This window comes from Mustela erminea, chromosome 8, assembly GCF_009829155.1.
Source record: "Mustela erminea isolate mMusErm1 chromosome 8, mMusErm1.Pri, whole genome shotgun sequence".
NCBI lineage: Eukaryota > Metazoa > Chordata > Mammalia > Carnivora > Mustelidae > Mustela > Mustela erminea.
The window spans coordinates 28,671,611-28,692,399 of NC_045621.1; the positions used below are offsets into that span (position 1 = coordinate 28,671,611).

Here is a 20,789-nt window from a genome sequence, read left to right on the forward strand (position 1 = left end):
GAGTCAGCGGGCAGGCTGCGGTCAGTTCTAGTGTCCTCTGGGGGAGCCCAGGCCTTTCCCGAAGCAGCCAATCTGGCCCCAGCCCTCGGGAATCACAATAGAAAGTGCTGAGGCATACATCCCGCGCCTGCCGCAGCTGAGGCTGACTCCGCTTTTTCTTTTTGGGGGGCCTGAGTCAGGCAAAGCGCTCGCGACCTCTGGGCAGAATGCGCCCTCCCTGGCGTAGCCCTTTAGTGTGAGGTACCAGGCCACTCTGGTACCTCCGGGTACCAGGGTACCCGGGTACCAGGCCACCCGGCTAAGACCTCAAATTCTTCACTTGAGGCTCGGGAGTTCTTCCCAACGTCTAAACTCCACCTCCTACCTCTTTCGAGGGACGCTGGACGGGATCAGACGCGGCTCTCCGCAAGAGACTTTCCTCACACCCTCGGTCTTCTTTCCCACTGTGGCTCCTTTCCTCCCAAGCTTGAGTTCCCAGACCGGCGCTCAACTCCCGGCTCAGCGCTCCCGGAGTTTACTTGGGCAGAGGCCAAGAGAAAGCAATAACCAGGACTCGCCGCAAGGCGGCGCTGAGCTCAGGAAACGTAAACCGCCCTACCGAGGGCGCGGATTTAGGAAGCGCTTAGAAATAATAGTAACTAAGGGAGCGGCTCACTGTAGGTAGAATGTTTCAACCTCAGCGATACGCTCCCAGTCCTCAGAGTTCCCGGCTCTGGAGACTCCGGTCGGGACCTGAAGTTTCTAGGCTCTTGCCCTCAATCCCAGTGCCGCGCGCGCGCGCGCGCGCGTGTGTGTGTGTGTGTGTGCGTGTGTGTGTGTGTTGGGGAGAAAGGTAGAGAGTGGGGCGGGGAAGGAGGAGGAAAGGCTTGGGGCCTCCAACGGAAGCTGCAGGGAGGACATTTCCTCCCAATTTACAGCCGAATTTCCTAACCATCATAGCCCATACCCGTCAATAAGGCACAAAGACTTCTGGCAAAATCGTGAGTTTCCCTTAATGGAGCGGGTATTTCAGCAGAAGTGGAGGGGAGAGTGAAAAGGGAACTACTATTTTGTTGTTCCCATGAGCCAAGTGCCTTCTTTATAGACTCAACAACAGTCCAGTGAGGTAGGCTTGGACATACAGACGTGGAAACTGAGGCACTAGGGGGCCCCCTCCACATTCCCGCAGCCAGTGTCAGAGGACGGTTAGAACCTAAATCCCTTGACTCCAGAGCCAATGCTCTTACTGCTCAACATCCTGTGACTAAAAGGACTCATTGGCCAGAAGCAGCAGCCCCAGCTCCTGGCAATCTACAATGCTGGCTAGCCCTCCTTTCTCCCAATGGCCACGTTCATTCCCACCTCAGAGCCTCCCACTACCTGGAGTGTCTTGGCAAGCAGGTTCATTTGTTACCTCCTGGGTGATGCTGTTCCTGGCACTACTGTTCATCATATCAGACTCTTTTCCTTACAGTGTTTATCATTCTGTAAAGTCGATCATCTTTTGTTTATGAGCGTTCGTGGGTGCACTGAGCGTCTCCCTTACTAGAGTGTAAGCTACATTAAAGGAGGCAGGGGTTACATCAATCTTGTTGTTATCCTCAAATCCAGCACAGTCCTGGACACAGAGCGGGTGCTCAATAAAAATTGAGTGAGGGAACAAGGTGGTCAGGCTGGGCCAAATGTCCATGGGGGAAGGAGCATAGAGGAAATTCCCCAGTGAGAGCAAAGGTAAGGGTTTGCCCACTCTACTTATGGAGTGCTGAGAACAAGCGCTGGGAGCCACTGGAGCCCCCGCTGGGTCTCTCTTCAGTGGTGAGGAATTGCTCTTGAGGGTCATAAGGTATATGAAGGTGAATGCCAAGAGTAAAGCGCCCTAAAACAGGAGGAGTAGAATCCAGGTTAGTAAGGTTTGCGTCACCGCAAGGACGACCACAGCCAGGCTTGACTGGAGGATGGGGTCGGAAGCACGCCCAGTCCCCCAACTCCCTACCCCAGAGGGGGTTTGGATAAATACAAATAGGGAATAATTTCCCCCAAATCCATAAGGGAGAAACCCAGACTGTCGAGGGAGGCCAGAGCCCGTTCTGGATTCTTCGTGTCCTGGCCCTTGCCCTTGGGCTCACAAGTGGGAACTACAGACGCGGCGGGAGGGGAGAACCGAATTTTTTCTTCCCTCCCTTTCCCTCCCTCCTCCGTCTCTATCGGGCAATTCTGGATTCGGCCGCCAGGAGGCGCAGGCGGACCGCGCTGGGTGGGAAGCCGGCAAGGTAGGGTGGGATGGAAGCGGGAGTCGGTGGGAGGCTGAGGTCCGAGGGGCGGCGCGCGCGAGGAGCGAGCGCGTCTGGCTGTGCGTCTGCGCTGGTCGGCGACGCGGGCATCGGGTGTTAGCCTCGAGGGTGAGCGGGTGTCTGTCAGAGGATGGACGCTGCGTCTGCGGGAGCTGGAGATGGGGGCCTGGGCGCGGCCCTGGGATCAGGGTTCCACCTGGGTGGGCAGTTTCCAATCCAGCTGTTGGCCAGAGGACTGACTATACGCTGCAGCTACAAGAGGCGCGCGCGCGCGTGTGTGGCCAGGAAAGTGGCGGGGGAGGTAATAACAGCTGAGATCCCGATTAGAACGAGCTGTACAGCTGGGACTTGGGGTGGAGACCCTTCGTGTGAGACAGGGCACCTTTCTAGCCTAAAATCCTGATCTTGGCTCTGCTCTAAGAAGCTGTGAGGCACTAGCCAGCCTCTTCCCTCCTGTGTACCTCAGTTTCCTCATCAGAAAAATGGTGTGTGGGGGCCCCCAGCCCATGGCCTTTAGTTCTAGCTGTCTGTGACCAGCTCTCTCAGAAATGGGCACACCCAACGAGGCCACCAGTAGCCAGTTGCCTAGCCCTCTCTCAGGGTCCCCACATCCCCCAGACCTTCCTCCTGGCTCTGGGTTTCCAAGCTGCGGAAAAAGGGAAGAAGGAGCCACTGAAGAAGAAGGGCCTGTCAGGTGGCCCTGCCTCATGTGCTAGAATGGGACTCTGGGACACTTGTCCCTTTTTTGTGCTATGGACCCCCTCCCAGCCTCCTTTCTCCATGAGGCTGATCCAGCTCCAGCCCCCCAGCTTCCCCCCACCCACTCCCCTCTTAGCCCCCCCCTCCCCCGGCAGCTGGTCCTGTTTGTTTTCCTAGATCAGTTGCACTGAGAGCTTCCTGAAGGATGGGTGCACAGGTGGCTTTGTTTGCCAGCTCAGCGCTCACTCCCACCTCCTCCCCATCCACAGCCTCAGCCTTTGGGTGTGGAGGGGGAAGCTAAGAAAAGAAAAAATAGTGTCCCCAAATCTAAACTTCCAAGAGACCTCAAGATCTCATAGGGATCTCATCACCCTCAAAGATCTCCCCATCCCCCCCCCCAGTCCTTCATCTCATATCTCATATGGGGACTTTTGCTCCCATAGAGAAATCTTCAGGACCATCCTCCCCACAATTCTACCAAAACACAAATCCCACATGGTAACTTAAGATCCCACAGAGAAACCCTCAGACTCAGTCTTGTGTCCTCAGGATCTGAGACCCTCAGATCTCACTCAGAGCCCCTTCCCATACGTGGACATACAGATCTGATAAAGAACCCCTCAACCTGATCCTGGGTGCCCACCCAGGTCTCTATCCCATATAAAGGCTCCCTGAGAATGCCCAGAGACATCTCTCTCACTTAAAGCCCCATCCCTGGACAGCCCTACTTCTCTGTCCTGCTGGGCAGCTTAGAAGCACCGGGCAGCCAATGTCTTCTCCTCAAGCCGGACTGCTCCCATCCCTTAATCCTCCTGATTTCCCTGGGAAATCAGCCAGGGCTTTGGTGACTGAAGATGCAAATTCTGTGAAGGGCTCCCTCCTGCTCCCCAGGTCCCCTCACCAGCCTCTCCTCTGCAGCCCTGCTCCTCCTCCCTCCCCTCACCCCCACCCAGGTCTGTAGCCCGGAACCGGCGGACTAGCACCTTCCCTGGGGCTGTGAGGTCTGGTTTCCTGGGAGACAGAGATAACTGAATGAGAGATCAGCTTAGTCCAGGCAGGGTCCGACAGCTGGCCCAAAAGAGGGGGGGTCCTGAGGGGCTGGGAGCCCCACCCGCACACCCATTGTCCTTCCCTGCTAGAAACAGAGCCCCTCTTCTCTGTCCCTCAGTGGGGACACGGGGCTGGCTACCATCCAGAGACATGGGAGGCAGCTTCCTCCCTCACCCCCCACCCCAGACACAAAGCCATGGCGGGGGGGCAGAGGGCTGCAAAGACGCATTCACGCAGTTCCAGGCACCGGGACACTTAGACTAGGAGAGTATGAGCACTCTCCTAGGATTCAACAGACCCCCAAAGTCACACTCATGTACAGGCAGACGCTTATTCACTCACTTGTTTCTCAAACATTTAATAAATGTGCCACATGCCCCTCTGTGCTGGGTGTCGGAGTCACCCAGCAGGAGTATGCCCTTGTCACTTACACTCCCACCTATCCCGTTCCATGGTCACCAGTGTCCGAGAGAAGGAGAGAAGGCTGTTCAGTCACCTGCCCAGGATCAGACACACATTGGAGGCTTAAAAGTGCCCTGGAGTCCTACACTGCTGCCTGGGTTTGAATCCAAGCTCCACTGCTTATCACTGGCACTCTCCTCCTCAGTTTTTCCTTCTGTAAAATGGGAACCATAGTCTTAAAAGCTGTTGTGAAGACTTAAGAGCACATAGAAACAGAATGGGCCTGCGCTACTTACCCAATAGATGTTCTCTATTATTGCCCTTGTAGTTGTGATTATGACTGGCTTTGCTGCTTGGTTTCCCCCTGCTCCCCACACCCCCAGGCCTAGCAGGGAGGGAGGCTGGAGTCAGGGCAGCAAGCACAGCTCTGGGATCTGCAGGCCCCTTCCCACATTGGCCTTGTAGAAGCCCTCAGGATGGGGAGCCTTCCTCCCTCCCAGCATTCAAGTAACTCTTCTCCTGATCTCAGTTTGGGAGGTTTGGGAAGGTCGAAGGGGGGGTATCTCAATTTCTTTTCCTCTGCCCTTCTGGAGAAAGCACTTGGGAGTGGAACTGGAGACCTGCCTTCTGGTCCTGGGGTTTTTCTGGCTCCATATGTGCCCTTGGGCCGGTCACTCCCTCTCTTGAGGCCCCAATTTTGTCCTAACTGCTTATCTTGGGGGGGGGGCTCTTAACCCTGACAGCTCTGATCCTGTGATGCCTCAGAAAGGCTCGATCCCTCCCCTCACCAACCAACCTCTGCACACCACCACCAAGCCAGAGTGAGGGGGCGAGTTGCCAAGGTCGCCATGGGGACTAATCTCTAAGAAGGTCAGTGAGGCTCTGGACCTGCCTTGGCCGGATGGGGATTAGCACTTGGTTATGAGCAACCCCCCCCCCCCAATGGTGCCTCCACTCCCAGGTCCCCTGACTCTCACCTAGACCCTGGGCAGAGGTTCCAAGGCTGGACCACAACCAGTAGGTGGGCGTTAGGGCAGCTGCAGAAGCTGTCTCTACAGCTGTAGCCAAGAAAGCAAAGGGCAGAGATGGGGTCCGACCCATGCCCCTCACTGCTCAGTGTCCAGCAGGGTATGAGCCTGGCCCCTCTTCATCTTTTGCCCTTTAATGGGGAGCGATGGGTCTCCCAAGGGAGGGGCATATCAGCCCTACACCCAGCTCTGGCTGTAGAAGCCACCTCTCTCTCCTTTCTTGGGGGTAATTTCACCCAATGTGGGGATGGAGGCTGTTTTCACTTGGTGGACCGCTACCTCTGCACACATCAAGCCTTCCACCTCCGATTACCCTGACCTTTGACCTGGCATCTTTACATCTCTCAGAATTGTACATCCCTGGTTATGTCCGGTTGCCTCTGTTCTTCTTCTATGGTTTTTCTCTGCCCTCTTCCTACCTCTGGCTTTCAAGGGGGACGGGGGCGGGGGGCTGTCCTCCCGCCCTGCTTGTGTTTTCCACTCTCCTCCCCTCCCCATTTCTCCTCGGCTCTCCCAGTCCTGAGGCTGTCCACGCTCCAACTGCACAGTCCCTTTTTCCGCTTCCTCCACTACCTGTCCCCTCCCCCGCCTGGGGTGCTGACGGGGATGACAGGAAGCAGGCTCTGGCTGGGAGCAGGAAGGGGGAGGGGTAAGGGGCTGCTCGAACACCAGCTGCTGAGCAACCCCCCCTCCCCAAGCCCCGCACCTGCGGGCCAGCCCGGCGCCTGGAGTCTCCGCCCCTGGCCTAGCTGGGAGGAGGGACTTGGATGGGAGGCCTGATCGCTAGCCTCGGTCAGGAAATGCGGGTCTTGGGGATAGGGGTTGGAGGTCTGGGGAAATTAGGTCTTGGGGGGAGGGGAAAGGCAAGTGGCTCTCAGTCACAAGGGCAGACCCAACCCTTGGTGGCCTCATTCTTCCCAAACCCGCCCCCCCATGACTGTGCAGATGAGGATCATTTCATGGGGGAGAGCTCTTCATTGTGCACCCCAAGATCTGAAATCCCAGCCAGAGGTGGAGCGCTCCAGCCCCCTTCCACGATTAGGGAGAAAAGAGGAAGCCCCACAGACACAGGGAAGATGTGCCGGGGTGGGGGGGGGGAGCAGGCCCAACCCCGGACAGGCAAATCATTCAGTGCCAGAGGAAAGAAGCAGAGGGCTAGGTCCAGGACAGAAGCCTGGTCAGGGAGGGCAGGAAGGGGGCTGCACACACCCCAGCCTGGGGAACATCGATGCCTCCCTCTCCAGGGCTGCTGAGGTCTGCCCCCTCCCAGAACAGTCTGGAATCTGTCAAGCCATCTCACCCCTCCCCCTCCCTTTCTCTGCAGGGAGGACTCAGCAGATCCCTTGGGGCCTGCCTGCGGGTAGGAGGCTGAGGCTGATGGGGTAGAAGGGACAGGTAGAAGGGACAGGCCAGTACTTCCAGGAACATCCAAGATGGAGCTGGAAGGGACCAGTGACTCTCAACCCAACCCTCGTTCTCTCTCCGCCCCCCCCCGCCCCCCGGGGAGGGGGGTGACCCCTGCCTGGGTGTGTAGTGGTAGAGTCCCTACCCCATGATGCTTCCTCACCTTAAGGGGAAACTGTAGCTTCTCACTGCTGAGGCTTTCCTCCACTTGCCAACTACAACTAGCTCCTCTCTGGGGCTAGACCAGCATCACCATCCATTTGGGGGAGGAGGAATGGAGGACACCAGAGTCAAAGGACAGAGACTCAGCTAAGGGCTCAGACTGGCCTCAGGCTGCATGGGGAACCCTCAGTGCTAGACTCTGGAGGCAGGAGGCCAGGGTCTAGGGCAGTCTCCACCCCCTCCCCCATGTCAGATCTTAGCCTTGGGAATCCCTGCACAAGGTGGCCGATCTGTCTCATGTTTGGGTTCTCCTGCCTAAGAAAAGGGCCCTTCACACCCACTCTCACCCCATCTGTAGCTGCGTGAAACAGGCAGCCTCGGGATTATGGAGTTTGGGAAAGGGGGTGTGCTGTTTTCCCTGGGGACCCCATCTGGCAAGGGCTACTGGACCCTGAGTGTGTCCTTTTCAATCAGTCTGTCTGTGTGTCTCCCACACGGGAAGACAGAGGGGCCAGGGAGATGGCAGGGAGTGAACCCTTGGGATGTCAGCCCCAAACAGATCTGGAGAAGCACACTTGATCTTCACCTGGCCATAGCCCCCCCCCAACCCAGATTTTCCACAACTCACAGCTACCGCTCCAACCCCTTGAGGGCCTCCAGCTTCCCAGGTCGGGTGGCTCAGAATTATTGCTAGAAGCCAGAAATCAGGATTTGCGGGGCTCTCATGGAGCAAAGGGGAAAACCGCGGGAGAGGCTGGGAAATGACTTGCCCAAGGCCATAGAAGTCGCTGGGACAGAGCGGGACTAGAAGCTGGGTTTCCACCTCCGGAAGGGCTCCCGTTCCTGCCACAGCCCCTTATGCCACCCGGTGGAGACTGCTAGGCTGGCCCAAATGACCCGAATCAAGCCGGGCAGCCCATGAGTTTCAGGCAGGACAAGGCAGGGAGGGCGGGCCGGATGGGAGCCGGATCTCCTCTGGGAGCGGCGCGCGGCCTCTCCGACCCGTATGGCGGCGGTGGCGGCAGGTGCCTGCGTGGCGGTCGGGCCCGGCCCCCGGGCGGGTGCTGAGAGGCCACCCCTGCCTCACGCGAGCCGAACGAACAAAACGCTCAGGTCCGGTTTGTGCGAGGGGCTCGTCGCGGGGCGGGAGCGGAAGGCCGGGGGCCTGGCTGAGGCCCTGGGCGATCTCCAAGTCCTGGTCTTCTGCGAACGCAGTGCCACACCGCGCGCCGCTGGCCGCCGCCCTCACCTGCGCGCGTCTGCGGCTGACACGTAGCCGGCCGAGGCGGCACCGCAGGTGCGCACCTGGTCAGCCCCTCCCTTCCTCCCTTCCTGGCCACCCTTCACCTGGCCGGGCCCTGCTTGGTTTGGTCCCCAGCCTACTCCCCGGAGCTTGTGCGGGAGCCTGGGCTCCGCGCGCTCTTATACGGCCTGTTCAGTCCCCGCCCCTACACACACACACACACACACACACACACACACACAAACACACACGCACACACGCTCACACCTGTCCGGGCGCCCGTTTGCTTGGAGCAAATATTGACTCAGAGGAGGCGGAGCACCCCTTCCCCCTCCCCGCCCCCGCCTGGGCTCTGGGGCAGGAGCTCTTCCGAGGCCTTGGCCGCGGGGTGGAAGGGGGGGTGTCGGGGACCTGGGCGCCTCTGGAACAACACCAGATGTCACTTTTCCACCCACCTGCCTGGAAGGCGGGGGAGGAGCTGAGGACAGAGGCCGCGGGGGGGAGGTTAGGGGGAGCGCGAGGTGGGTATCCTAGGGAGGGTGGGACATCACCTGGGCTGGGGATTCAGATTCGCGATGGGAGTCTCTTAGTAGGGCCTGTGGGCCACTGTCTAGCTGTGACCTCAGCCCGCATCCCAAAGTGTAGCTCTTAGCGCTCTGCGATGTGCCTCGGTTTCCCTTCCTTCTCAGCCTCTTAGCTCAGTCCCCGGAGCCAGACAGATACTGAGAAAAGGCCGGTGGGGGAGGGGGCCGAGCCCAGGAGCAGAAGCAACGGGGAAAGGGGAGGGGTGGTCACCTCGCCTTGCAGCCACCTGCTGCGCGGATACCGCCTGGCGCTCAGTTTCTGTCCGCCAGGCAATTCGCAGCAAAGGCTAATTAGGCCCGCCCGAAGCGCCCTCCACTGGCCAAACCCCGTCCAGCGCCCAGCAGCGAGCGGCCAGAACTCTGGCCCGGCTATGCTGCGGAGTGGAGAGAAGCAACCTCCCCACCCCCAAGTCTGCAACGGGTCGCCGCAGTCCACCTCAGCCACTCCAACCATCTGTCCCTCCCAGAGCGCGCTCGAGAATTCCTTCTGCGTCGGGGAAATAAAGTGAAGGCAGATACAGAAGGCTAGATGCTTTAGTGGCCGGGCAGTGGAGAGGGGGGCACGGAGGGCCGCAAGTCGGCGGGGCTGGGGTGTGGCATCCTCAAAGAGTCGCTAGGGGGCGGCACCACCAAGCGGGACACCTCGGCCTGCTGCAGCCCAAGGGGCGCCGCCGAAAGCAAGTCGGGAGTCTCAATCCTGGAAGACAGAAAGCCCCAGAGGGAGGTAGGAGAGAGCCTTCGGGCCGAGCCTACCCGCCCCTGCCGCCCCTCGCGGCCCTCGCGCCCCTCCGGCGCAGTCGGCGCCCACACCTGGAAGGGCTGAGCGGCGGCAGGGCGATGACGCGCGGCCGCGAGGTGAGCACCACCTCCCCGCGGCTCGCCTCCACCAGGATGTTCTGGATCATGTTCTCCAGCAGCGCCTCCTGCAGGTTGGCGAACGCTGGGAGCCTGCGGGGCGGGGATGGGGGCAGGACGCGGGTGTCAGCACCGCCATCGACGGCGCTCGTGTTCTCCGCGGGCCTCTTCCGTGCTGTGCCGTGTGTGCCCTGGGCTCAGTCTACGTGGATTCTCATCCCACTCCCCGCCCGCCCAGCACTATAAGGCATCCTTGTTCCAACTCTACAGACGCTCTAACTGTGGCTCAAAGGGACCAAGTGGCCAAACATCCTGCCGCTGGAACAAGTGGTGGGCTGGGAACCCAGGCAGTTGTCGGTCCCATCTCAGAGCCAGGTCCCGGGGAGAGGCATCAACCTGTGAGGAGGTGCCCAAGGGACTGGGTAGGGCCTAAGGGATCCCAAAGCAGACAGGAAGGGCCACAGAGCAGCCCCAGGCAAAGTCCCTCCAGGAAAAGCTGGCACGTCTCTCCTGGCTCTAGAAAACCATTCAACTATGCCCTGGAAGTGGTGTGATAGAAAATGGTTTAATAGCCGGGTCTGGGAGGGAATAACTAAAGCCCAGATCGGCATTCTGTAAATACCTCGCTGAAGGCCTTAAGGTACCAGCGGGATGTCACTGAACGCTGAGCTGGGAAGAGCCTTGCATCCAGACAGAGGCTGGCTCCCAGCGCACCACGGCCTCCTGGGATCCTTCTGCACACACCTGCCTTGCGAACCCTCAGCCAGGTCTGGCTGCTCACCGGCTGATGGTCTCCTTCTCATCCTGCTCTTGTTCCTCCTTCACCATGACCTTCAGCTGCTGTTGCCACTGCCATTTCAGGGACTCCTGGGATGTGGGCTGCAGTGTGGGCTCAGTCTCCGTCCAGGACGACTTCTCTTCCTTCGCCCCCTCCTCCTGCTCCCCCTTGCCTGTCTCCTCCTCCTCTATCTCCTCTTCTTCCTCCTCTTCCTCGTCCAGCTCCTCCTCTTCCTCTCCACTCTCCTCCTCCTCTTCCCCCACTTTCTTGTCCCGCCTCAGTTTGTCCTCCTCGGACTCCTTGTCTCTGCTGGCCTCCCAGCTGCTGGAGGATGGAGACAGGACAGGTGCTAACTGCAGGGTGTTGCTCTGGGCCGTGATCTTGGCTGACTGCTCATTCCAGAACTGGCAGAAGTAAGGCATCTTCTCCACCAGGCTTTGGTCCACGGCTTCATGGAATATCTTGTCTTCTAGCAGACCCCTGTGTGGAAGGCAGGAGGAGGAGGTCCTCGCCAAGATGGCTTGCCAGGGGGACTTTACACCCCCTGTGGGGCTCTGGCTTCAGAGCCAAGCCTCAAGGGGCAGTTCCTGACTTCTGTGTCTACAAATGGGTGATTGGTGGGGGAGGCCAGCCCTGAGTCAGTTGCCCCGCCCACCCCTCCTTTGGAGGAAGGCATCTCTGAGCTCCACCGGATCTTAGAGACAGAGCCAGGAGGTCAGAGTTATGCAGATAAGGAACAGGAACCCCAGGGAGACAGTGAACTGGCTCAGACTTTATCTACTAGCCCTGGACAGGACAGAACTCAGGATCCAGCCCTGAGGATCCTTCTAGCAAGCTCCATTAGAGCTGCCCCATCCTGCAGGGCCTGGGGCCACCAGTAGAAGGATCTTGTGGGGAAATTCTATTTTTCAGGAAAGGAAGGGCTGGGACCTCAGGGGCCATGGGTGGACACAGAGCTGGCTGGCCAAGCTGGTGAGATCACCTGATGATGGTGGTGAGACAGTCAATCAGGAGCTGCTTCTCCTGCTTGGAGATGGGGGCCCACTTGTCTTGGGCTTCTTCCTCAGAAGACTCCAACTTTTCCTCCTTGTGGTATTTCCTCTTTGGCAGCTCCCTGGAGCAGGCCATGACATTCTGAGTGGCCTGGGAAAGCCACCATGCTGGGTGGGGAGTGTCATGAGCAGTGGCGGTGGCCATCCAGTCAGAACATAGATGAGCTTGGGACAGCCCACCGCTTTGGCCCAAATGTAATGCTATGGCATATGGGGACCAAAGCCCAAATCCCAGGGTCAGCACAGGACCTGGAGAGGCTCCAAGTTGGAAAGGTAAGGAAGGAGGAAGGGCAAGAAGCCCAGGTGGGTTCCCAAGCAGCAGAAACCCCCTCCCTGCCTGAGAATTCACCGGTGCAGGAAGTGCTGGGGAAAGCCAGAGCAGTTGGCCAGGAAGTCGTCGGGGGCATGAGCACGGGCCGTGAGGCTCAAGCACAGCATGCCTGGCGAGGGCGGCTGGGGACGGGGCCACAATATCTTCTTCTTTGGGATCTTAAGTTTCCAGCTGACAGGCCGGTTGAGAGGCTGCTGACTCTTGATGGGGGGCAGCGTCTTTGGAAAGGGAGAGACGTGGATGACAAGGATTTGGGGATGCTACTCCCTCACCAATGGGTCTCTAGCCCCCCAACCAGGCCTTTGGAGCCAAATCGAAGTGTGACCCCGCCCATTGGCACTTCCATCCCTCCCTTCCAGGAGGCTGGGCCAGCAGTTGGGAGTATCTCTGGGAGCAAGAAAGGGGCACCTGGGTGGCTCAGTGGGTTAAAGCCTCTGCCTTCAGCTCAGGTCATGATCCCAGGGTCCTGGGATCCAGCCCCTCATCAGGCTCTCTGCTCAGCAGGGAGCCTGCTTCCTTCCCCCCCACCCCCCGCCTGCCTCTCTGCCTACTTGTGATCTCTCTCTCTGTCAAATAAATAAATAAAATCTTAAAAAAAAAAAAAAAAAAGAAAGGACTGCTCAATTTATCCCAAGGAGACGGGGCATATGAGCTCACCTTGTACTTCCTCTTAGGGGCACAGGCTCTACAATATTCTTCTCTCTGTGGAAGCAAAGAGACCCGTACTTAGGATATAAGAAGACTGGAGGGACTTCCCTCTTCTTACCCTTTCTGCCAACCCACGAGGTGGGGGGTGGGGAGGTGCCAGCAGCCAATGCCAGGACCTGCTGCCCTCCTGATCTCCCCCACCTCCCAGCCACACCCCCTTCCAGGACCTTCCTTAGGGAAGTGCTGCCCGCAGACAAGGAAAATCAGATCACCCAGCTGAAGGAAAAAAAGGAGGTGTGAGCAAATATACGCAGACTGTACCAAGGGTGCTTGTCCTTGTGCCTCGGAACTTTGCAGTTCAGTGCGATAAGGAAATTCTCTCCTTTATTAAGATTTAATCCAGAAATCCCTTCTCCCACACCCTCCAGACAGGAGGTTGTGCCCTCATAGTTGGGCCAGAGCTTCAGAGGGGAGCAGAGCCTCCCTGGGGGCTGAGTGTGGTGAGGACAGAGGTGAGCAAGATGCAAGAATAGCAGCCCAGGGGCGCCTGAGTGGTTCAGTGGGTTAAAGCCTCTGCCTTCAAGTCAGGTCATGATCCCAGGGTCCTGGGATGGAGCACTCATTGGGCTCTCTGCTCATCGGAGAGCCTGCTTCCCCTGCCCCCGCCTGCCTCTCTGCCTATTTGTGATCTCTGTCAAATGGATAAATAAAATCTTAAAAAAAAATTAAAAAAAGAATAGCAGCCCAGGGAGGCTGGGAAGCTGGGGGAGGAACCAAGAGGGCTGTGTGGTCTCACCTTTACTCTCCGTCTCCCCTACCGATAGGAATAGCCTGCTTAGTGCGTGCTTCCTGGGTACGAGGCACTGTTATAGGCACTTCGCAGGCTTTAACTCATTCGATCCTCACAACAGTGCTGCGAAGCGGACACTATTTTACTTGCATTCAAAATATTTTTTAAACTTTTATTTTTAACCTTCTTAATATGGAAAATTTCAAATGCATTGGAAAGTAGAGAGAATGTACCAAGAGTCCACCCAGCTTCAACAATCAGCAGGTCACGGCCAGTCTTGTCTCATCTGTGCCCCACTTCTGGATTTTTGTTTAAGATTTGTTTATTTAAGGGCACCTGGGTAGCTCAGTGGGCTAAAGCCTCTGCCTTCGGCTTGGCTCAGGTCATGATCCCAGGGTCCTGGGATCGATCCCTGTGTCGGGCTCTCTGCTCAGTGGGGGGCCTGCCTCTCTGCCTACTTGTGATCTCTCTCTGTCAAATAAATAAGTTTTAAAAAAGATTTATTTATTTGAGAGAGCACCTGCGCATACACGAGTGAGTTGGGGGAGGGGCAGAGGCAGAGGGAGAGAATCTCAACCCCACTCCCTGCTGAGGGCAGAGCCTGAGATCATGACCTGAGCTGAAATCAAGAATCGGATGCTTCCCTGACTGCACCATCAGGCACTCCTGGATTATTTTGAACTCAATCCCAGATGACCCATTACCCCTATTTTATAGTTAAGGGAACAGAGACAATAAGTGACTTGACCAAGATCTCAGAACTAGAAATCTTCAAAGCCAAGAATAGAAACTGGGCAACTTGTCTCCAGAGTCTGCCTCTGAAACCCCTGTCCCACACCGTTTTCCATCAGAAGGTGAGCTGTCTTGCCTCCTTTGGCTCCCCGGTGCCCAGCACTTAGCAGGCACCCATTAAACACTGGCTACACGAGGCTGGGAATGGTCAGCCAGTCTTCTGTGTACAGAACAGCATCTCTTGGGGAGATGCTCTGCTTGGTCTAATGGAAGCAAGCTGATCTAGGACAGGCTGGCCAGTTTTGCATGTAGGACCACCTCACACCCTCACCTCTCTCCCCTCTGGTAAGGCCAATCAGAAAGATCTGTGATGTTCAAGACCCACTCACCTTCCCTTTCCTATCTGTGATGGTGAACTCCACTTCCTGCCGTATTTCCTCGTCCTTCCACTCCTGTAGTTCCTTATGGTATTGGTTTAGGAGTTTCTGTCGGTATACCTGTAGCCCAGGACAAGGAGGGAGAAGGCCAAGGTCTGGAGGACCTGTGTGCTGTGGACCCCTCACTCTTCCAGGGGCTGGCCCCTGCCTTTCAGTAAAGGTCTGGGGATCTCATAGACCACCACCACCCCCAACGCCACATCCCAGTACTGGGAGCTATGCTCCATCCCGGCTTCTTTCTGATGCTGGCCCTACCTTACACACCAGGTCCATGCTGTAGAAGCTGGCATGCACTGAGGCCTTCAGGGTCACCACAAAGGGAATCGTCTCTTCAGGAGCCACCTTTCCTGTCATGGGACTCACAGACACCTGTTTGTTTGGGGGAAGGAGTCTCTGGAGCTTCACAGGGATGGGATAGAGTGGGATGAAATGGGGTGGGCAGGATGGGGCGGTATGGGATGGGGAGGGGAGGGGTTAGGTGGGGTGAAATAGGACAAGATGGGACAGGATGGGGTGGAATAAGGTGGGCCTGGAGTCCTGCTAGAGGTTCTGATTCTCTGGAAATATGGGACTCTCACCTCCCCAAACTCTAGAGGCTGCAGCTGCCACTCAAAGTCAATTGTCTCACTCTTGGAGATGTTGTTGAGGAACAGCAGGCGGCTGCACTTGCTCTGCACAGGTATGTTTCCCAGGGAGATATGGGACTGGGACAGGAAGACGTTCTGTTTGTGGAGACAACACAGCACCCACTTGGGGAGGTGAAGTTACCGAGTGCCCTCGGCAGGCATCAGGGTAGGCAGTTCACAGGCATTTGATCCTCACCATGCCCCCGTGATACACGTATTATTGTCGTCCCCACTTTACAGCCAGTAAAGTGCTGCTTTAGCAGCAGCCAGTGATGCTAAGGTTTAGAGAGCATAAAGAATTTGTCCAAAAGTCTCTTATAGGCACAGTGGGGATAAACCCAGACAGTCTCACCCTAAAGCTTATGCTTTTGACCATTAAAATAGGCTTGGGAGGGCTGAGAAATCAGAATTTGCTTAGAGAACTAAAGTCACCATAATTTGAATCCCTGAAGAATGCTTGTAGATTAATGGTGTGTGTGGGGGGGATCAGCAGTTGGCATTGTCAATGGGAACAGAACAGTAGGGGCTCTGGAAAGACTGAGGTCACATGGGAGGGACACTTCCTCTCTGTCCAGACCCTGAATGTCTCCAGGGCTGGGACTTTTTCGGGCTCTTTTTTGTGTCCTCAGGGCCTCCAAAGTGCTCGTCATGCAGTTAGAGTCCAGAGAGGGTAGGAGTGGAAGGCTGGACAGGCCAATGTATAGGTGTATAGCAACTGGGTGGCTGTACGGAAGGATGGATGGAGAAGTGAGTGAGCAGATGGTTGGGTGGATGAGTAAATGAGCATGTGGGGGGACCCTGGGTGGCTCAGTGGGTTAAGATTCTGCTTTTGGCTTTTGGTGATGATCTCAGGGTCCTGGGATCGAGTCCCGCATCAGGCTCTCTGCTTGACAGGGAGCATGCTTCCCTTTCTCTCTCTCTCTGCCTGCCTCTCTGCCTCCTTGTGATCTCTCTCTGTCAAATAAATAAATAAAATCTTTAAAAAACATGAGCATGTGGGCCAGTGGGAGGAGATGGACAGTTGGGTGGATGAATGAATGGGTCAGACGTCCCAACAGTGGGGTGTGTTTGAACTAAAGATGGGGTTATTGACCCTAGATATTTTATGGCAAAATCCATCTAGGTCCAGGGAGGGACTGTTCTGTGTGAAGATAATACTTTACAGCCCTAAAATGGGAGAGCTTCCTTCTATCCCTTCCAAAATCCCCATCCCAATTCCCAGAGTGACTTGAGCAGGAACACCTGTGGGCACTAGGGGGCAGGGTAAGCCTCTCATGGAGCCAGTCCTGCCTGCTTGATGAGGTCAAGTTCCAGGCTTTACTTCTGTATTCCTCCCTTATCACCTCTATCACATTTCCTTCCCAACTTCCCTCTGCCCTGGCCACCGGGGGCCCTCAGGCTCCTCCTAGGCCTCAGGCCTTCCACCTCCCTACCCCTACCTGTCCAGGAACCATCAGCCTGGAATGTATGGAGTGGTCGTCCCAAGAGGAGATGTTGTGGAATGGGGCTGTGTCCCCCATGACCTGGGGGTCATAGCCCACGCCCTGGAAGCGGATGATGGCTGAGTTCCATCCCAGGATATGTATGGGTACATCTACCTAGGAAGTTAGGAGGGTGGGGAAGGGACTGGTCAGAGCAAGGCTTGCTGAGGGAGGCCAACACCAACCCCCGCCCTTACTCAGCCCAGGCTGCGGCTCACCATGTAGGTCTTGGCCTCAATAGGGGAGAAGATCCACAAGACCTGAGCAGTTGTGCCCGGCTGGATCTCCCCATGGGGATTGAGGCAGCAGAAGATGGGGTGATCGAAATTTTTTTCCTGAACCTGCGACAGGATGTTGGTCTGGATCTCGTATGTCACAGGCACCGAGCCACCATTATACAGTTCATAAATCTGCAAGGGGGGCAGGAATAATGAAGTTTCCACACCAGATCAGGGTTTGCAGCATAGAGAGCCTGGGATTCTATGTCCAAGGTGGGAAGACAGGCTGATCTCCATGATGTGACTTTACCGCTCCAGAGCCCCCTAACCACCTCTGATTTCCATTATGGCCTGATCATCCAAGAAGTATGTAACTGCATTTTCAGTCTGGGACATTTTAGGATAATCTGTAATCCTTATTTGCTATTCACTTACTTTTGTCAAGGTATAAGACAACACTAACACTTGTGTCTCTAGCATGGGGATTTACAGAACTGTCCATGCACGCACCCTTCTAGCCCTTCAGGCTCTCGTTCTAACCCTCCGGGAGGCTGCCACTTTCCACGTCTGCCCTTAGAGGCAGTCCTGCTTAAAGGCAGAGGAGGGAGGGGAAGGAAGCTATGATGTCCCCCAAGACTAACTCCAAAGTGTGGGAATCACAGAATGTCCTGGAAGAAACCCAAGATCTTCTGGTCCAAGCCTTCATTTTAGGATAGGAAAATGGAAGCCAGAGAGAGCAAACAGTTCATCCGGACCTAGGTCTTGTCTCCTCATCTTTTCCAGCACGCACTCCTGAATATGCTGATTTTATTTCTCTAGCCTGGGCCACGTCCAAGCTTCAGACCTGGTATCCGACTTCCGCTTCCCAAGCCCTTCCTGCCCCCTTGCCAGCCACTGATCGTCTCACAGACATCTCAAATTTGGTAAAAACCCAACTCTTCACTAGAAAGCCTATTTCTACCTCCCTACTGCCTCGGAGTGCACCTCCTTTCAGTAAATGCTCCAACTAGGAATTCAATACAGCTCAATCCCTGTCTTTCTCCTACGTTCTCAAGCTAGCCCCAGCAAGTCCCTACGATTTTGCCTCCAAAATGTAAATTAAATCTGTTCACTTCTACTTCTGCTGTCCTCTCATGGGTCCAGGCCACCGTCTGTCATCCTCTCATGAATGAAAGAGGAAGCTTGGCCAGTTCTGGAGATTGCTTGGAGGCACGGTTGGATCTCCCGGCTCTAGATCTGGGGGCATTTTCCAGTGTCTATGTTCAGGACCCCACAGGGAAGTGGTCTAGTCTCTCAGGAAAGCTCTCCAGGGGGCACCAATCAGTGCTTTCCTTTTCAAGGACCTGGGCCTCTGTAGCCTTGGCCTGGGTGGGGAGGGGGGCTTCCAGGAAGCCAGTAGGGTAAAGGATGGTCTCCCAGGTCCCGAAAGCCCATTCCTCTGACTCTAGGCTGGAGGACCAGAGACTTCTGTTCAGAAATACAAGGACTTCTAAATGGTTAGAAATTTCACAGCTGGGGCGCCTGGGTGGCTCAGTGGGTTAAAACCTCTGCCTTCAGCTCAGGTCATGATCCCAGGGTCCTGGGATCGAGCCCCGAATCCAGCTCTCTTCTCAGCAGGGAGCCTGCTTCCCTTCCTCTCTCTCTGCCTGCTTGTGATCTCTGTCTGTCAAATAAATAAATAAAGTCTTTAAAAAAATGTTTAAAAAAAAAAAGAAATTTCACAGCCATGACATGTTTGGGGAAATACTACATCCCCCTCTAGGAGATTTCCAGTGTACATGTTCAGAGCAAAGGAACCCAATTCCCTCCACTTGATAAAGAAAATTCTATAGCTTCGCAAGGATTCATAGTCTAGTTTTTCACACTTCAGAAAAACGTCCTTCCTGGAGCAGCAATTTTCAACCTGGGGCTGAGACCTATTAGTAAGCAGGTCATGAAAGCAATTTAGCAGGTGGAACAGAATAAAGTAAAAATGGAAAACGTCCGAACACTTTGCATGTAGTAGTGTGCATACTAATTTGTGATATTTTGTTTTAAGTATATGTTGCGTACTTATGGGATTATTATGGGATTATTATCCAAAATATATTAGTGTGATTCCTGGTCAAAGAAGTTCAAAGAATCCTGTGCTAGGGGAGAGAACCCCCTGCTTTTGCATGAGAACATGGGAATGAGGCAAAGGGCTTCACACCAGGCACCAGGAAGCAGAAGCCTCTCATCTTGGATCATTCTCAGTTACCCAAACTCAGTGTTTGACCCGTAGCCCCACCTCTCAGCGTGAGGGCTTCTGGAGGACAAGGTCTTTGTTACCCTGTAGAGGGCTGATGCAGATACACAGAGATCAATGCTTAGGCTTCTTGGTAACTGGGACAACGTAGACCACTCACCTGCCTTGGGGGCAGTGTGTTGCCAATGGGGACAGGGACGAACTCGTGGCTAGTAGAGGTGAAGTGCACATACTTTTGCTCCAGCTTCACTGTCACACCTATGAAATTTAGCTGGAAATAGAAAGCCCATGAGTAGCATCCTTCCCCAGGAGGAACAGAAGCACCCAGCCCAAAGTTCTGGACCCTAGGTCCCCAGGGGCACAGTTCCCTGCTCCTCTCTCGGGTGTCCAGGACAGAATGAGGTCGAGGGTCTCACCAGGATCTCCCGGCCGTGGGACACCTTGAAGAGCACTGGGAGGCGATCAGTGCCAATGAACACGTGGCTGGAAGGGAGGAGAGTCTGGGCTGAAGTTACAGAGCCCCAGTACCCGCAGGAGAGCAAAGTGCCTGTAGCTTTGAGGGGGCCAGCCCCTGGGAGAGTGTGGAAGGAACCCCCCGAGCTGGGATAGGGCAAGAGGGACATGAAGCCTCCCTGCCAAGTGGTTGGACAGGGTCCTCCCTTGGCGGTGCGCACCCTGGTGGTGGAGTCACCAGAGTCCAAGGAGGAGCTACTCTGGGAGCACAGGGAAAGCCGGGGGTGGGGGGTGGGGGGGGTGGGGGTGGGGGTGGGTCTCCAGGACCGGAAGTGTGGACAGGCATGGGAGGAGCACCTGTATTTGAGTTCCACCACCTGCTCCTGCCCGGGACCCAGGCTCCCAGCCTTGGGGCTGATGGAGAATACGCAGTTGTCCTGCACACGCATTTGGTGAAGCTCAGTGGCGTCAAACTCCGCTTGCTGCGCCCACAACTCCAGGTCAATCTGCTGGTCACTTGGAAAGAGGAAGGCCCTGGAAGAGGGTGTGCAAGCCTTTTAGAACAGAGAGGTGGGAGCTCTACACAGCAGGCGGAGTGGATGGAGGCCTCCCAGGAGGCCTCCCCTACTCCCTCCCTCCCCCACCCGATTTGGCAAGCTGCCCCACACGTGGCTGAGCAAACATGGCTCTAGCGGACTCTCACTTCATAACGACCCCAAACCCAAACCCAGAAATGGCAGCAGGTCCTTGGTGATGGAGTGGAAAGTGGAGACTGGGGCTTCCATTGTCAGGGACAGGAGTCAAGGGGGACAACCCGTGTATATGGGTAACTTTGAGCTAGCTAGCCACTAAGCCCAGGGGGATGGTTGTGTGACAAAGCCCTTAGGGAGGGCCATTTGAAGCACCTACAAATGCTGGCAGCACATACCAGCACCCCCTCCCTTCAGGGGGAGGGTGTCTAGGCCAGCGTGAGCCTGGGGCGGAGAACAGATGCCCCAGCAGGGCTGGTGTTCTCGAATCTAGAGCAAGTCTGGGCATAGAATTCATGTCCCCCAAATGCCTCATGTTGTGGGAAAGTGCATACTGCCCTCAAGCTGGTTAACACAGCGAGAGGTGAAGGGGTCCCCGAGTTATGATCTGAAAAGGAGGACCCCTCCACTCACAGAGACACAGCAGAGAACTGGCCTCAAACGGGGCAGATGGCAGGGACAGGGAGCAGTCAAAGGGGAAATGCTCAAAGAATGGAGGAAACCGCAAACCTAGACTCCCTTGAATCAGTCTTTTTTTTTTTTATGGAATTTTCTTTCTTTTTAAATTAA

At 56.0% G+C, this 20,789-nt stretch overlaps 1 protein-coding gene across 4 annotated transcripts in view; it reads right to left on the minus strand.

Annotated features, from left to right (window-relative positions):
* Window positions 1-9,338: 9,338 nt before the first annotated feature.
* CFAP65 (cilia and flagella associated protein 65) overlaps window positions 9,339-20,789 on the minus strand; it is a 36,391-nt gene continuing 24,940 nt past the window's right edge. For all 4 annotated transcript variants that reach the window (XM_032354835.1, XM_032354833.1, XM_032354834.1 and 1 more), the window contains 14 exons: window positions 19,828-20,004; window positions 19,434-19,500; window positions 19,178-19,288; window positions 16,791-16,982; window positions 16,531-16,689; window positions 15,044-15,187; window positions 14,721-14,834; window positions 14,418-14,525; window positions 12,516-12,560; window positions 11,877-12,076; window positions 11,458-11,589; window positions 10,479-10,955; window positions 9,653-9,790; window positions 9,339-9,539 (listed from right to left, as the gene is read on the minus strand). In XM_032354835.1, the coding sequence (XP_032210726.1) occupies window positions 9,377-9,539; window positions 9,653-9,790; window positions 10,479-10,955; window positions 11,458-11,589; window positions 11,877-12,076; window positions 12,516-12,560; window positions 14,418-14,525; window positions 14,721-14,834; window positions 15,044-15,187; window positions 16,531-16,689; window positions 16,791-16,982; window positions 19,178-19,288; window positions 19,434-19,500; window positions 19,828-20,004 (2,227 nt within the window). In that variant the 3' untranslated portion in view covers window positions 9,339-9,376. The remainder of the gene's footprint in view (window positions 9,540-9,652; window positions 9,791-10,478; window positions 10,956-11,457; window positions 11,590-11,876; window positions 12,077-12,515; window positions 12,561-14,417; window positions 14,526-14,720; window positions 14,835-15,043; window positions 15,188-16,530; window positions 16,690-16,790; window positions 16,983-19,177; window positions 19,289-19,433; window positions 19,501-19,827; window positions 20,005-20,789) is intronic.